The 17,394-nt window shown below is 38.3% G+C and overlaps 1 protein-coding gene across 2 annotated transcripts in view; it reads left to right on the top strand.

Annotated features, from left to right (window-relative positions):
- Positions 1-15,414: 15,414 nt before the first annotated feature.
- mcama (melanoma cell adhesion molecule a) overlaps positions 15,415-17,394 on the top strand; it is a 59,808-nt gene continuing 57,828 nt past the window's right edge. For both annotated transcript variants that reach the window (XM_055046876.1, XM_055046877.1), the window contains exon 1: positions 15,415-15,516. In XM_055046876.1, the coding sequence (XP_054902851.1) occupies positions 15,456-15,516 (61 nt within the window). In that variant the 5' untranslated portion in view covers positions 15,415-15,455. The remainder of the gene's footprint in view (positions 15,517-17,394) is intronic.

Here is a 17,394-nt window from a genome sequence, read left to right on the forward strand (position 1 = left end):
TCATTCTGTAGATGTTTGTGGCTCTTCAATGAGTTTGTTTTCCAGCATGGGATTTCGCTGAATTGTTAAAATCCAGTTTAAAATTGGATTTTTCCAGGGAGGGTGATCAGATATGATTGAATTTAACAGATACGCGCCAATGTAAACGCATATCTCTTCTTTCAATGAGCTGACTTAACTGAATATTTCAGAATCTAATTAATACATAAATGTAACCTTAAAATAATATTGGTTAACCTCTCTGAATATAAAGACATTTCTTTCTTCCCCAGAGGGCGGGTCAGGAGAGTTCACCAGGAACACGGTTTGAAATGCGATTATTACAGCAAATCTTATCGGCACCAGAGTCAATATTTGCAGTTGTCCCGCTCTGGGCAAGACGCGGTTATTGGCCAGAGTGGAAGAAGGGCTCACTGTTTCTCATGTTCAAGGCCATCGCTGTCGAATAAAATCTGTGGGACTGCTAACGCATTGTTGAGGAAGGAAAAACATTGTGACTAAACCAAAAGTACTATCCAGGAGTCCAAAGCTATTACAGCTGGGAAAGAAATGCATCAGTCAGAGAAAAGTTCAGCCTTCAGATCAATCCACTCTGCTACACAAAGGCTCTGAAACTCCTCCAGTCGCGCTGCATGTAAAATAACCAGAAAAGTTCCAAAACCCATCTCACTGCTGGCTGAACAGATAGTGCTGCTAAATTATGTCAAAATTACAGATTGCTGCTGCAGCATTACTCACTCTGCAAAGCAGACACAACGAGAGAACAGTAAATGGATGGCAGCTGCAGGACTCAACATAAAAGCCAGTGTGGACAATGAAAACCACAGCAGCCACTGATGTGTCACAGCTGTCTGCGGCGAACGCAGAGGACCACAAAAATGGATGGCGAGCAACACATCACAGCAATAAAGCCTTGTTTGAAATGGAAAAGGCTGCATGTGACTGAATGACACAGCAAGCCTGCATGAACAGTAACTTTACATTATAAAAGAGCAAATAAAGACAAATTAATCCCAGAGTTTCATGACAAAATTAGAAATTACGCACAAGCTGAAGCAGGTAAATAAATCTTGATGCTCAAGGAAGTGTAGTTTTTGGTTCTACTGGGGAAGTTTGGGGGTTTGTAGGTGTTTTAAATATAAAACACAGTAGACGTGGTTATGGTTTATGGTTTTCTGTTTCATTTGAGTTTTGTCCAGCAGAGCAGAACTCTGAATCGTTGGCTGGGTCGCCACGTTGCTGAAATATAACTTTATTAGAAATTGCCTTGGTTTATTTCAAATGTAATGGACACAATAAAGGGAGAAGTAAAGAAAGTGGGGGATGGGGGGGAAAAAGGTAGAGATGGAAAGAAAATGAAAAGAACAGAGGGAAGAAAATTGAGCACAAAATATCTAATGATGCTCAAGTTATTGCAGTTTCTCTGTTTTTTTTTTCTTTGTTCTTGTTTTAAATACAGTATAGATCCACAGAGTAGAAAGAATAAAGCTGAGATTTATCCACATCCCGTTGATGCCACATAACAGCGAGACTTCTTCCAACAGTAAAGTTTAAATCATTTAAACTTCTTTATCTGTATTTATTATTAACAGTCCCTAACAGGAGAAAACCTACGAGACTTGAACTGAAATTAACCTCAATCTGCATTTAAAACACAGCAATAGGCTGTGAGTATCTGCCACCTTAGGGAATGCAGCGCTGGACGTTTTAATGTGATCAGCTGATTTATCGGTTTGGGGTTAATGGTGTCAGCGGCAGCACTTGGAGCCGTCAGTCACACGCAGGGGGTCGGCTTCATGGGAGATCAATCAGGCTCTTGTCGCGCGGCTTTTGGAGGATAAAGCAGAAACTGGATCTCTTCTTGCGTGAGAGCTGTTAAAAGGTCTGTCACCGGGTCCGATGGAGACGTTGTTTATATTTCATATCTGGCTTCTGCAGGTTTGAAACGGTGAGAGAGGTTTAACATGAAGTGTTGATCCAGACAGTTCTTCAGGCTCGGTTTTGTTCTTCAGATCAGTTTTAAAAGTTTTCTGTCAATAAAATGACAGTGGAGATGAAAAAACTCTTTTTTTTGTCAGGAAAGTTGATTTGTTTAGCTCATTTCAGTACCAAGGCAAAGTGCTTTACACCATCATACAGCGATTAGTTATGAAACAAGCAAGAAACATGACATTTTGTCAAATGCCGCCGTCACAACTGAGGGAAAACTGGCCTTTTTGGCCCGGCTGGTTGAACATCTGCAGCAAAATGACCCGGTTCTCCAGAACCTGGTTAACGTCTCGTCTTCCTGCTCCTCCTGTAAACCAGAGGTTCCAACTGCGTCTCCTGCTGCTGATCACATCCTATGACAGGTTTTGCCCTGAAGGAAGCCGTCATGTTCCCGGCGACCCTCCTGAAAGATTGTTGCCATGGCAATAAGACGCCTTAATGAGCTAATGAATCACTGCAGCACACCTCAGCACCGAGGGCACAGAGGGAGGAAGGCGGGAGGGGGGGATGGGTCGGGTCGGAGCAACACACACACACACACACACACACACACACACACACACACACTTGGTGAAACAGTCCTGGGGTCTCAGGTGGCAGATTGTTCCAAAATGTAGTGAATCAAAATTTGGTCAGAGCAGCTCTTAATCAGCCAGCCGCATTACGTTCCTCATCCATCCATCCTCTTCTGATCACATTACTAAAGCATCTAGAGGATGTACAAAATGCGGGCCGGGGGCCGTTTGTGGCCCTTGGCATAAGTTTATGAGGCTCCTCAACTGCAGATTAAACAGCACTTTTTCTTTTTCATATGTTCCTAGGATGAGATCTTCTTAAATAGAAAATGTTCAGTGACATGGAAAGTATTTTCACATGTTTTTCACCTTTATTTTAATGTCATTGGACTTTTTCTGGTACCCCTGTCATTAAACTTGGGTAAAGAGAGCAAGGATTTTTGAAGAAAGTTCTCACTTTTGCTGTTTAGATTACACTAAAAACTTTGTCTAAACCAACAAAATAGAAAGCATTCAACCCAAATACTTAGAAACCTGAAAGCATTTTCAGAAAGGTGAGCACCCTGCCAGAGCCAGCGGTGGTCCTGCACCAACAACCACTGAAGGAAACGACATGAGAACCTCTGAAGACGACACTGAGCGCAAAAGACCAGGGGCCTCATGCAGAAAGCCTGCGTGCGCACAGAAAATATGCGGCGTTGTAGATGTAGATGATAGATGGCCTGCTTTGTCAATGAGCCTGATGGACATAAATCATCAAGGTAATATAAATGTTTCCAAATATAAATATATATTTATTTTACCTGTGAATGATGTCGAGTTTCACGTTGCGTTCTAGAAAACTGCAAACATCGAGACTAATATGAGCAGCGTAAAAGCAGCCATGAATGAATATGTCCGTAAAGCTGCACAACTAAACGCCATTATAATCATTAATATTAAGATAAGTGTCACAAATCTGTGCAGTCGTCTGAGTTGTGGAGCTGCATGAGTAGCGCTGTGCTCTGACAGCAAATGCAGGGTAGTCTACGTGCTAATCGTCGCTCACTTCTATTATATCCCCCATGCAGATGAAACTTTTTTATTATTTGATAATAAAAATGTAATTTTGGATGTGGTTTAATTTGTAGTTTTTTGGCGAGAACTCTGATTTTTGGCTGTCATCTCCTAAGAATCGGAAGTCAAAGAGCCATATTTAAATTTTAACAAATCTAAATCATTTTGTAAAAAGACATTTTTAAAGAAAAGTAACTAATCTTTGAACATGCTTTAAAAATATTTTTCATGAAGTATTTCATTATCTTGCACGTTTATCCGTAGAGGGGTCACAAGTGGTGCTTGTGTTTAACAGTCCTCTTTTTAGACTGGGAGGAAGCCGGAGTACCCAGAGAGAACCCACCATGCACAGGGAGATGATGAAAACTCCATGCAGACAGACCCCGGGTCGGGAATCGAACCCAGGACCTTCTTGCTACCAACTGTGCTTCCCTGTTTAAGTTACATTTAAAGTTATCGAATATGATTGAAAATAATTGCTAAGACAATTATTTAATTTAAGGTAAAAAAAAAAAAAACATGGCAGAGTAATTCTAAACATTTTTATAAATGTGTAAATGCTGGAGTTTCTGGCTCACCAAGACTACTCGAGCTGGAAGCCTTGGCACTAGTGGAGGGATCTTGTCACCAGAATCAGATGCAGCACATGGAGGCTTCTTGGGGTTGAGACTGATGGAGGCACAGAGAGGCAGAGGCACTCCGCTCTGTTTACTTCTGCAAAGAAGGAAGTTGTTGTGCTCATTGTCTTCTTCAGAGGTTTAATGTAGTTTTCCTCAGTGTTCATTGGTTTAGCACCACCACAGGCGAGGAGGGGAACAGGTTTTTCAAAGGGTTTGGGTGGAGCTGTAACAAATGTTACCATTTTGGTCCCAAATCAAACCAAGTCTACTGGATTATTTATTGTTAATCTAACAACATACACAATTTATCTTACCCTTTCATTTCAATGCAGTCTAAATACTGTGATATATTTGACAGTTTTTCAGTGCTTTGTAAGTCTGTTTTCTGTTTGCTATTTTTCTGTCAAAATTCTTCTGAGTACGACTGCTGAATATTTCCCTTTAAGAGTGGGATTATTTCTCCTTAATAATATCTTTATCTGGCTTGTTTGCTTCTTTTGCAGATTTTGTGAATGGCCCCTCACTCCCCTGTCAGTCTGTCCAGATCACCAGTCCCTGACTTTGTCTGGCACTCCTGTGGAGAAACACTCTGGCCCCCCAATCTGTGTGAGCCGAGCAGCCAGTGTGTCGGCTCACCTCAGGCTATTCACTCATGATGATAAACTGCAATGTTCTGCCTCAGTTTTCTTTCCCCTTTGTGTCATTGCATGATTGAATTCGCTGCCCTAGTCTTTACCTCTGCTGTTTGAACAAGTTAAAGCCTCTTCAGTTGAATACTGACGTCTGCGACGGCGTGTCAGTGTCACTGTAGATAGAAAAATGGAAATACATTTCTGCCAAAAACCTTCAAAAAATGTAGAGTAATCTTGGATATTTTCTTGAAAATCGTGGAAATTTCTGAGTTCTAAAAATCTTTTTTCCCAAACTTTTAAAAATGTCTACTTTTGAAACTCAGACATTTTCTTGTTTTTTCTAGAAAATGTATTTGATTAATCTCAAAATTTCTCCATTTTTCTAGAAAATTTTTGACTTTTCAACTCAGAAGTTCCCATGATTTTTCTAGAAAATTTCTGACATTGATCAAAAGATTTTTCAGTTTTTTGGCAGAAATGTACCCCTCTTTTTTTTCTTTAACCTATGTTGATGTGCATATATTCCACCCACAAGACTGAAAAAAAAATACATCTGTCGTACATTGGAGGTATGAAATATTACACATGGATGTAATTAGACAGAAAACATCTTTTCACAAAATCTGGATTTCTGATCCTCCTGGACATCAGTATGAGACCACGTGTTTATTGTATTATAATTGGATTGAGTCAGACAGTGTTTACTTACACTTTGAATTTAAAATCACAATTTGAATCCATCCCTTTTTTTTTCTTTTTCTTGCAACTTCTACAGTTTTTTGTATTTTAGAATAGAATAGAATAGAATTTAACTCAATTGTCATTGCACTGTCACATGTACTAAGCAACAAAATCTCTTATTTTTTTGTATGCTATAAAATGTATTTTACATTTGTGGAGTTCCTGTTTTTAATTGCCCAAGCTTGAAAGCAGCCTAACGCCTTATAAAAACATGTAAAATGATGAATGTAAGAGTCTTTTCTTTAACTCTATCTGTAACCACAGCTGCTTCCCCACAGCAAACCCACATTTCAGCTGAGGGAAGTCGCTGTGGTCAGGTTCAGAAATAAGACCTTCTGAATTACTCGCTCCATCTTTCCATGAGCTCATGATGTTTTGCTGTAAGAAAAGGGAATGAGTAAAAACATGAAGGGTGTAATTTTTTGATTTTATAACCTTTAAATATCAGATTGTTTCTGGCTTTTTGAAGTAGGCTATACAAAAAGTGTAAATGAATGTGAAGCACTGGTTGTCTTGGGTGCTCTACTCTGGATATTTGAAAACTGCAAAAAATATTCACCAATTTAGTTTTTTTGTTGTAATACTTTAGCTGCGTCACCAGGCGGAGACAACATTAACAATAAAGTCACATTAATAATCACAGAACAATGTGAGCCCAGCTATAGCAGTGCTAGGTTGAGCCTCTCTTATATAGAAATAGCTTTTCAAATCACAAACAGTGTATGAAATATAAAGTTAGTGTGGAAGAATTCACTAGTTCATATCTGAATCTGGTAATCCACTGATGCACTAATGGCAGAGCTAATGTTTAGCTTAGCAACTTAGCTAACTTGGAAAACCTTTAGTGCACTTATGAACTTGTCTGTCTATTGAAGGTTTGATTATTGACTCAAAATTTCTTCAAGTAGTTAGACGGTTATATTCATGCTCTTATTTTGAAGTTGGTCAACACTGTTCACACAGCAGATCAGTTTCCTCTCCTCCAAGCTTACTCTCTCTCTCTTTCTTTCTCTCTTTCTTTCTCTCTTCCCTTTTGACTTTATTTTAAGCAAATAACATACAAGAATACAACATCTAATGGCAAAGTTAAATTGGTGCTCAAGGTTTGTGATTATTTAGCGCAACTTAATGTTTAGTTAGCAGTGACCACCACTGTATTTTTATTTATTTATTTATTTATTTATTTATTTACGTAGCCACTTTAAATATTCATTAATTGATAAAAAAAAATTATGATTGAAAACATATTCTCACAAGTAGGCAAAATGTTTTTCTTTATATAATCCTAAATTGTGTGTAAACAAAGCTTTACTCAGCAATAGAAGCTCTTTTGGCGAGCAACTCATAGATAAGATTTTAATGCACCCAAAGTCACAGTTCAGTTCAGTTAAAAAATACTGTAGCTATCCCAAAGTGAAATCAAATGTTGTCATAATTCAAATCACACAAGTATCTCTTAAGAGTCATAGTGATGTCAGTCTTACGAGGAATCTGACACATTAATATTTGCTACAGTATGCTAACAGGAATAGGAGTATTGTAGTATTGTCTGTCTCATGACAGATTTAGTTGCATTGAACAAAGCTCTAACTCTTCCCTTTGACTCCCTGACCTGTCATATTGGACACATAATATCTCCCTCTGACTTCTTCTTTTCCTTTCTGCTCTCAATCTAATCAGTAGAGATGATTGAAATGAAAAGAAGCTAGAGCAAAAAAAAAAAAAAGTGAAAGCAATGAATATAACAAAGAGGCATAGTTGATTTAAAGTGGAGCAGGAGAGAGGGGTTCGGCAGTGGGGAATTGTCATTTTTTTTCCTGCGGTGCTCTAAAGCTCTCCTACTGAGGGAAAAGAGGAATTTCAGATGAGGTTTGGGATTTCTGCCCACTTCAAAGACGTTTTCACACAAGTCCTCAGCTTTCTTTTCACTCTTATGTGAAACAGATTTCACTTCCAAGGGGCAGAGTAATTTGTGCCACCGTCCCTTTAACTCTGTGAACTGTGGATTAAAAAGAAAAATATAGAGCTTTACTGCAATATCACAGCACCCTTACGCACTGTAAAGCTCTATTTTGTTTCTGATTTGAAAGCTGCACCCATCATTTACAGCTGAGGTCAGAGGACTCCACTAACTCACGTTGAGCATAAATTATCTAGCTTTAAACTAAGTATTTGAACTATTTTTTCATTTGCAGCATAAAAGTTTTCCTGTTTAAGGTCATTTAGGATTACAGGTATTATTTCTATTTGCTAGATACAAGAATAACTTTTATATGCATTGATCATGAAGTGACATTAATAATTCAACTTCAAACCAATTATTTGAACATTTGAAAACTACTTTTAAACTTCTGTTTTAGGTCATTTAGAATGATCAACATTATTTCTATTTGCTAAAACCCCGAATAATTTCCTTTAAAATCAAAAGCTGACATGCATTTTCCGGCCCTTTCTTGACAGAACTGGCATAACTGGGTCAGGTTTGTGATGATAATTATATGTAACCTCCTGCCCAGAACTGTCCTGCATTTACTGAGTTACAGTGCATGTTTTATGATTGCTGTGAAAATATGTCTTTACTGTGTGCTCTGTTTGTCACACAGAATAAAGTATTCTGCAATAAATGCAGTCATTTCATACTAAAAAAGAGAGACTAGATGTTTAAAACAGGGCTGGTTTTGGTCAAATAACATTAATCCAGATGAAGTGGACCTGTGTCTGTTTGCAAACACGTTTTTGCCTGTGAACAGGGAGTCAAAGTTGAGTTATGGGAGCACATGGCTCCTGCGAACCTTCGGTTTGTTACGCTCTCCTGATGGACCTGTTCTTGCGTGGCAGGTGAGGAGAAGTAGCCAGTCACACCATCTGTTGCAGCCGCAGCACATGGCGGTCTGCACCACTCCTGAGGAAACAGAGCCGAAACAACACCGACTGCGGCTCAGAGGGCACCAAAGCAAAAAGAAAAGGTTGAGTGATGGTCCAGATAATCTGCTGTCACGACTCTGCAGACATTCAGCTTCTGTTGATGGATTTAAAATGTTCATAGGAAGGATATTGTGCGTGGCTGTACACCATGTGTGGAGACTAATCTCTATGGGGGTTGATAAAAGGCAGGACGTCAACAGGTGACCGCTTTACACTTCCTGTTTCTGACCAGCTGCTAGCTCTGGTTCCACACAAACCGACTCCTCAGAAATGTTATTGTTGTCCCATTTAGATTTTTACTGACTGAATGGTGATTTTTCTGATTTCTTACTAGTTTGGAACCAGCATTCACCAAAATTACAATTAAGGGGGCTTTATTGTAGTTTAGTTGTGGCTTTTTATTTGTCAAATTCAGGAAGTTTAATTCATTTTTAGAGTGCATTTGCGAGTTTTTAATACTAAAATATTGTTTAGCTTTTATTAGTTATGTTAGAAGGTTTAGTTTTTCATACTTTGGTTCACTTTTAGGCACAGAATTCAAAAAGGTCAGAGTATTGTATTGTGACTATGTACATTGATTTGGTGGTGAATACTCAACAGAAGATACATTTTTTTAAAACGGATTTGATTGTTGTTGAGCAACAACATAACTCTGGTGTTTTCTGTCAACTTTTGCTGTCACCATTTTGCAGACTAGCGTAAGCACCGCCGCAGCATAGAGTTGTAACCCACAGCTGCAGTAAACTGGTTGTGTGGGGGGAAAAAAATTCACATCAGATCAAAAATAAATCCATAAATACAAAAACAAAGTATATTATATTTCTAAATTAAGTATGTCTTAGTTAGTTTGACATAGACATAATGTAGTTTCAGTGAGTTATATATTTTGGTAATATTAAGGCTTTCTTGTAATTAAAAAAAAGTAAATCCTGGCCCTAAAATTTTCTTGTACCGTTGACCTGATTTCAAAGGTCAAATGAATAGAGGTTGTTAAACAATATGGCTGTCATGGACTGAATTATGGAAACCCAAGAAATGTATTGGTAAAAAAAAAATCCTTATTTTCAAAAATTAAATGTAGCATCAACCAAAAAGCCCATGGTAACTCTGGAGGAGCTGCAGAGACCCACAGTTCAAGTGGGATCGTCTGTGGTCAGGGGGGCTGAAAACAAAACCATATTTTCATATTTTTGTTTGAAAAAAAACTTTTAAAACAAGCCTAAATTTCCTGTTACAGTAAGGGACAAATTGGATCAAATAACATTTGTGTTGAAAATGTGAAAAGGTTCCAGGTGAACGAATACTTTTTCACATTCCTGTGAAAACATGAGGAAAAAAGAAATCTTCTTGTTGGAAAGCAAATCAAAATCACAATGAAATATTTTCCAAAATGATAAATTGTGCATGTTCTAGAAGAATTATATAAAGATGTTTTACATTTCAATAACAATGCTTCGAGTTCAGAGGAGGTAAGCCTGAGTAATGTGGCTAACTAGGGCAGGGTTTATGCTGAAGGGAATAGAGCTGGTAGAGAGAGAGCTTGTGATTTTTTTTAAGAGAAAATGTGTGGGCAGAGGGGTTGAAAAAGCTCCTTTCGGGGGAGCCTGTTAAAAACCATCTCTTGAGTAAGAGGTAGATAGAAGTGCAGGAAGGCTTCCTGCAGAGAAGCTGGCTTATTTCCAAACCAAATATTCCCTCATATGCAGCGCTAGATACACTTTTGCACATGTGCACCGGCTGCTGTCCTCTTTGCAGCCCCAGGCTTTCTTTGGGATTATTTTGGAGTTGACAAAAGCTGATTGGGTAATGATTCATATATGTGTTACCTTCATATATGATGAAGAGATGGGGGTTGGTCTGTGGGGCACACACTGAGTTGTGGTCATCAATCTTGCTAAATCTGAAAGGTTTCCAGTCAGTGAAAAGGCTCATAAAGCTCAAACATTGTATGATGTTTACAACAAAATGAATAAACTAAACTGTAATTCTAGAGCTTAGTTTGACTTAAATACAAAATCAAACAACTTTCTCTTTGTCAAATCTTGAAGTACTAATTTATGTTAAAAATCAAATTATGGAAATGTCATAAAAGGATTCTTTTTTTCACATATCATGCAGGGCTTTTTGTCCCACGAGCTGCATTTCCATTGAACATAGAACAGTTTCAAAAATTTTTTCAATTTGCTTAATGGAAACAGCAATTTCGACAAACTTTCTTCATCAAAAGGTTTTTCCACTGGGAAGAGGTGGTTTAAAATCAGTGTATTTTCCAAAACTATAATGGAAACAGTTTTTTTTTTATATCACATGAATCATGTGATTCACAATCAGATGTTACTTCTGGAAGAAACAACAAAGAAGATAAGCGAAAATGGTAGAAGGATGACGGCACAGCTTGTTTTTGATTAGTTATAGCATAAACAAACTTATTCATGTGTGATTTTGATTGAGATTCTTATTTAATGGAAACACCTCCACTACAAAATTGTGTTTTTTCCAACATTAGCAGACCATCAACAAAGTTTGTTCACATTTATGATGAAAATGAAGCTTCTTTAATGTTCTACTTTGGTGTGTCACTTGAGGCTGATTAGACATACGAAAACCAAAAGTTGGATTTGTCTAAATAGGTGCGACATAATACTACTTTTGCTGCTAGTGTAGTCAAGACCAGCACCTCACTCTCTCTAAAAAAAAATAAAAAATTAGAATATGATAAAGTGTTTCTAAAATTAACCCACAAATTTATGTATAATCATGAACAAAAATAAAACTCTGTTGACATCAAAATGCCCCCTCAATTGTTCAAAGTTAACACATTTGCTTACTTCCCTGAATACATTAACTACATTAGCTTACATTAGCTTGTGGACCTAGCTAAGTACTAAACAGCTGTCAAGAAATGGAAGTTAGTGCTCTAAAACATGCTGTATTTACTGGACACAAACAGCTAACTTAATATGTATAGCTAACATTGACGAAAGCTCTTTGTGTGAGAAAATGGTAAATATTTTTGATGCAGAGGGAGATTGCTAATGCTAGCTGGCTAGCTAGCATTGCAAATACACATAGCTTACTTTTCTTTGTTCTTCCTTTCTAAGTGGTGATAAAAGTTTGATGTCTGAAAGTGAGGCACTGTACGCTTTTGTGGATGCTTCTACAGATATATTATTTATGATTTATTTAGCTGAATCGTATTACAGAAGATTTATTTTGGTGATGTATCTTGGAGTCCAAGAGAACAGTAAAAATATTTTTGCGTATTTTATTTTTAGTATTTTATTTGATGACATCGCACACATTTTTTTCCCCATCCAGCGACTTTCCTGAGGTGTGCATGGCGGCCATCTTCTGTAAGCGGATAAGCAGCAGTTATTGTTCCCTAACCAAAGGATTCCCTCTGCATATCTACTCTAATCTCGTGTCCACATGTGATGAAGACAGGCAAGTCGGGTGATGAACCTCAAGGAGCTTTCCCCCCCCCCTGCAGCTGTAATCCAAGGTGACTCCATTCAGTCACTGATAAAAACACCACAAACCTGCTCATGTTACATGTTCCCTGCTTCCATTGTTTCCAAGTCTGGACCAATCTTGTTTTAACACTATATTTCTTGTGCCATGTTGGCTCATCTAAATCTCCAAGTTTTGATTTATAATGTGATGTATGCTCTTTCAGATGAGGAAACCATCTCTTAGATGAATGTGTATTGGAGAAATGCGAGCTGGAGTAGTGATATTTCACTAGTTGTTATGGCTCACTTAGTTATCAGAAGAGTGATGTTGGCTCATTTGTAACCATGCATTAAAGTCTAGTAGGTAATAGGGGAAATATGAAAAAAAAAAAACTATCTTTAAAAAACAATATTTTCAGTGTATTTAGTAGATAAATTTAATAAAAATGGCACAGGAAACTTCTCAAAATTAGGATGACCAAGCACTGGGAGGTAACGATCAAAGACGTGAAATTCACTAACAAAAACAAACCCGAATGCCTTTAATCATCCAGGCATGGCGGAGTTCAAACCAAGCATCAGAAATGGGGAAAAAAAACTGATTTCAGTGACTGAATGTGATTTTTGTTGATGGTGCAGGTCAACTGGTCTGAGTATTCAAGAATCAGCTTATCTACTGGGACTTTCATGCAAATAACCTTCTGTCAGATTTATAAAAATGGTTTGGTTTCAATAATCTTTTTGTATAAAAGTCCAAACAATTCTCAGTTTATTAAACAAGTCAGAATTTAGGTGACATGTGCACTGTAAATCCCACACTTAGTGGAGAAGTATTTATACCTTGTTGGCTTTTATCATAATTCTACATTACAGCCGCCAAGTTTGATATGTCTTATTTTGATTTTTTTATGTCACATACTAAGTCAAAGTGATGCATAAATATGAGGTGGAAGGAAAATGATGCTGTCTGAACTTGGTTTGTGTGGAGTTTTGGGTTTTTCCTGGGTTTGTATTTTTGATCAGTTGTTTGGCATCAGTTATTCCTTGTTTTCATTTTCCTAGTTGTGATTTAGATCAGCATTTGTTTCTGTTTTAATTCTTCTGATCAGTCTATTCTTAGTTATTCTTTATTTAGTTTTGTTTATTCCCCAATTTGTTTACACCTTCTTTCCCCTCTGTGCCATCTCTCTCTCTCTCAGCCTGCTAGCTGCTCGCTTTTCACAGCTGGACCCTGACTAATAAAAATCTGTCTGTTGTTCAAGCTCCCTGTATTTAACCTGCTCTCCTTCACTCACTCCTCACTGATTTCTTCCACTTGCCTCATGTTTCTTGGTCTCTGTTTGCTCCCTGTGTGTCCCTTTCTGTTTATTTTTTTATAAGTTGTTTTTAGGACTTTCTTATTAAAACATTATTTCATCATATCCTCCCAGGCATCTGCTTTCTCTTTGGTCCAATTAAGAGTTTATGTATTAAAACAGGTGGCATCTGAAAAGTCCAGACTCTATTTGTGGAAATTCAATTAGAAGGAGCTAAATATAAGTGTACAACACAGTTTTTACATTTTTATCTGACAAAATATGCTCTACTTTTTACTGATGTAGTGCAAAATCTCAACAAAATATACGGTTTGTTGTTGCAACATGAGAAAATGTGAAAATGTTCAAGGACTGAGACTAGTAAGGAAGTTGTCAGTTCAATTAGCTGAACTCCAAGCAGAAAGTCTCAGACAAACAGAAACTCAGTAAAAATCTCAGCAATCACAATCAGCTGTGAGTTTTACTGTTGTGAAAACAACAAGAGGGTGGTATGTCACAGCTGGTCATCTGCTCTTTTCACAGGATGGATGAACCTCGGTATCTGCTGACTTTAGATCTCACAGCTCTGTTTGCTGTGGGAGTTGTCATTTCCAGAATCACCACAAAGATTAGCGTTCAGTCTTTAAACTCAAACATTTTGGCTTTTGAATGAAAGCAACAAACCCACCCAGTTTTTCCACCTTGCTGCAAGAACCATGCCGGCGCATTACCTGATAATAGAGCCACTGGTCAAACTAAAATCTTTTATGCAGTCATTCTGAATGTAAATTAACGGTCTCCAGTCTGCTTGGCATTCATATTCAAATGGCATCAGAGTTCATTTCAACCAACCCGAGTTTGCAGATCCACCAGAGTTCACTTTTTTGGTCTGCATCAGTCTGATTGTGCATTCACACCTCCCCAAATGAACCAGACCTCCACAGGCAGATAAACTACAGTTTGATTAGAGTGGACTAAAAAGGACTGATGTAATAGAAATGATTGATGAATGTGCCAATTAACAAAGCCATGTGATCAAGAAAACAAACTCTGGTGTGCCTATAATTTGGTTTGGTTGAAGATTAGTGTTAAGTCTTAAAACTTAATGCTAAGTCGAGGTTTAAGACTACATACCAGAGTATTTGAACTCTGGTGAATGCCAAGTGGACTGGAGACTGTTTCAAAAGCAAGAAGTGGAATATAGGGCAGGGCATTCTGGGTAAGTACAACAAAAGCATGTTAGCCTATCGTTAGCATATGGCGTAAGAAATGGTTTGTGGTCTGTTATCAAAAACTAAAGAGAAATCCTTCAGGTGCTGAAATTTGACGCCACTCGACTTTTGTTGACAGAAAGTTGTGCTCAGTGTCTTCAGAGGTTTCTAAGGCTGTTTCCTTCAGTTGTTCTTGGTGCAGCGCCACCACAGGTGAGGGTTGGAAAAGCGTGCTGAAATGTTTGGTTTGACACAGTGCAGTGTGAAAGAGAACAGCAGCAGCTGAAAATGTAACAAATGTTGCAGTTGTGGTGCTCAGTCAAACCGAGTCGCACTGGAATAGGAGTCAAAACGCTGTAATAAGTGTATTGTGAACCGCTCCAGTGAACGCTGAAGGTCATGATCTGAGGAAGCTATCAGAACTGCATCGTGCACAAAAAACCACCTCCGCTTGAATGTTGTGATTCTACCCACAATTAATTTCACCTCCTTTTTGCTCTTTCTCCATGTTTACATAGTAAAAAATAAAAGCTGTGTATTTTTGTGATGTTGAGACGCAGAACTAAATGTCTGCACTTTAAAGATAAACCATATCAGGTCCTAAGTCTTTTTTTGTTGTTTGTTTGTTATTCTTTTATAAAATATTCTGCATCTGCAAAATTAGACCTAAAAGGACTCACCACCTCCAACTGATATGGGGGAAATAGGTTTGTGAATGCAGCCAGCGGGACCTCAAAGGTGTGGCGCGATAAGGCGGCCATGTTTAATCTCCACCTGAAGGACTTTCTTCCAAGAAGAAATGTGAATTTGGAGCAGGAGAAACACAGATAAGCTGCTTTTTTTTTTTCGAGCAGGAATAGGAGGAGGACCCCGGCAGGACCTTAATTGCGTCCCTCCCCTTTTCCTCCCTCCTCCTCCTCTTGTCTCCTCCGGGCTGCTGCCGAACTTCTCTCCACACCGACTCCACTTGTGTTCAGTTTGTGTTTGGACTGGATAGGAGAGAGGAGCGAAGAGAAGACATGGCTTTCCACCGAGGAGCGTTTCTGCTGTTTCTTCATATCTTCCTGCTGAACCGGAGCGGTGAGTTCAACCGCATTTTAACTCCTCTTTTTTTTTTTAAAAAAAAAAATATTATTACTGTTTCGTTTTATTTAAAGAAAAAAGTTGAAACCAGGCAACAGACGGCAAGTTTTACTGACAATGTAGCTGCTTTTTTGGATGCTCTTGACATTTCTATGCGTCGAGACCGTTCAATTATAGCTGCGTGCTAAATAACAAAAAAAAAAAAAAAAAGACAAAATCTCGCTTTGCACTTATAATTGCGAACGGCAATTATAAGTGCATCCAGCTGGTCCAGTTTGGTCTTGTTTAACTTTTTAGTTTAGTTTGAGAGCTGAACGTCGGGGCTTTGTAAAAACCCTGAAAGGTGTAATTAATTACTGCGTAATTGATGCTGCTCACTAGCACTGCCAGTCCTGGCTTCAGCCGATGAAAGCCAGTTTAAACACTCTGACATGTGATGGGTGTTTTTAAAGGCGTGTGACCTTGTGCTCTGAAGTCTGCAGAAGTTATTAAAGCTCTAATACTCCTTGCTTTGGACCTGTACAGAATCACTGTTCGTGGCCGCAGTGCTGTTTGGGTTTTTTCTAGCCAGTAAATGTGATGGAAAGCTTTGTTTTACACTCAGTATGGTCATAATGTTTGTTTCTGTTCATGTCTGTTATAATTCACTTGTCGTGGGAAGTAGTTGGAGGTGATTTTCCTTTTGTGAAAATCAAGCCGTTTCTGATTTTTGTTAACTCCAGAAACATTTCTTACTGAACGAGTCTGCAGTATTAACCCATAAATAATTAACACAGAGCTCCACATAGCCCAGTATCTGTGCATTTGGGTTGCTTTGTGTCAAGAAGTGTTGGAATCAATGGTATCAACCTTTCACAGATTAGTAAGAAGGAGTTAACTGTGATGAAAACCTAAAGAAAAAAGCACCAGCAGATAAAAGTAAGAGTTGTTTACCCTATCTTGACGTTTGTTGCATCAGGAAGTGCAGTGGAGATCGTCTCAGGGAACCATTGCTGGTGGCGTTGTCACAGCTTGGATCTGGGAATGACTTCAAACCAAGTTAACTGTGTTCCAGTTCCAAGTTCAAAACCAGTGGGGGGGTTAAAGGGGGGTCTCATTAAAATGCTCTGTGACCGGGCTTATGGGAACAGCCTCTTTCCAGACAGAAGCCGAATTTTTACTGTTCCCAGTTGGAAATACGACAAGAACAAAGACCAAGCAGATTCAGAAGCAGTCGCCATGCATGTGAAATCTGGTGAACGTTTCAACCAGAAACTGTTTGTTTGACCTTGTCACAGTTTATTTCTGATTAAGCTTGTGCTTCGTTGATAGGGTGTAAAAAAATTCCTCTAAAATCAGAATTCCAGCTCTAAAACAGATGGGGATGCTCAAACATTGATGAGTTCAAAATACAATATGGCTGTCATGTATATCAAACTAAAAATGGTCATTGATTGGCATTACTTTAAATTGGTTGTTGTCAAAGTTGGAATGAAATGCCTCAGGGTTGGACGATATGGCTGAAAAACATGTCACAATATAAGCATTTCATATTAGTCGCTATCAATAATTGTCTTTTGATAATAATTGATCATTTTTTTGCTTTTAAATACCTAAATTGCTACCAAACTGGTGGCATGGCCTTTCCTGTTTTATCCACAACTTTCACCTCACCGCATTGTTTTCTTAGTTTTAAGGAACGAATGAGAGATAATAGCAAAACCTGAAACTGCTGCTGTGCAAGTTACCCAGCAGGTTGTTGCTAGGTAACTGAAGTCAGGAGGTGTGGGGGAACTTGACACTATTTGTTACCCAGCAGGTTGTTGCTAGGTAACCAAAGAAAGATTGATGCCACCAAACCAACTTAGCTGGCCTTTCTTGTGAATCATAGTTCAG

This window comes from Poeciliopsis prolifica, unplaced genomic scaffold (assembly GCF_027474105.1).
Source record: "Poeciliopsis prolifica strain line A6 unplaced genomic scaffold, Auburn_PproV2 SCAFFOLD024, whole genome shotgun sequence".
Taxonomy (NCBI): Eukaryota; Metazoa; Chordata; class Actinopteri; order Cyprinodontiformes; family Poeciliidae; genus Poeciliopsis; species Poeciliopsis prolifica.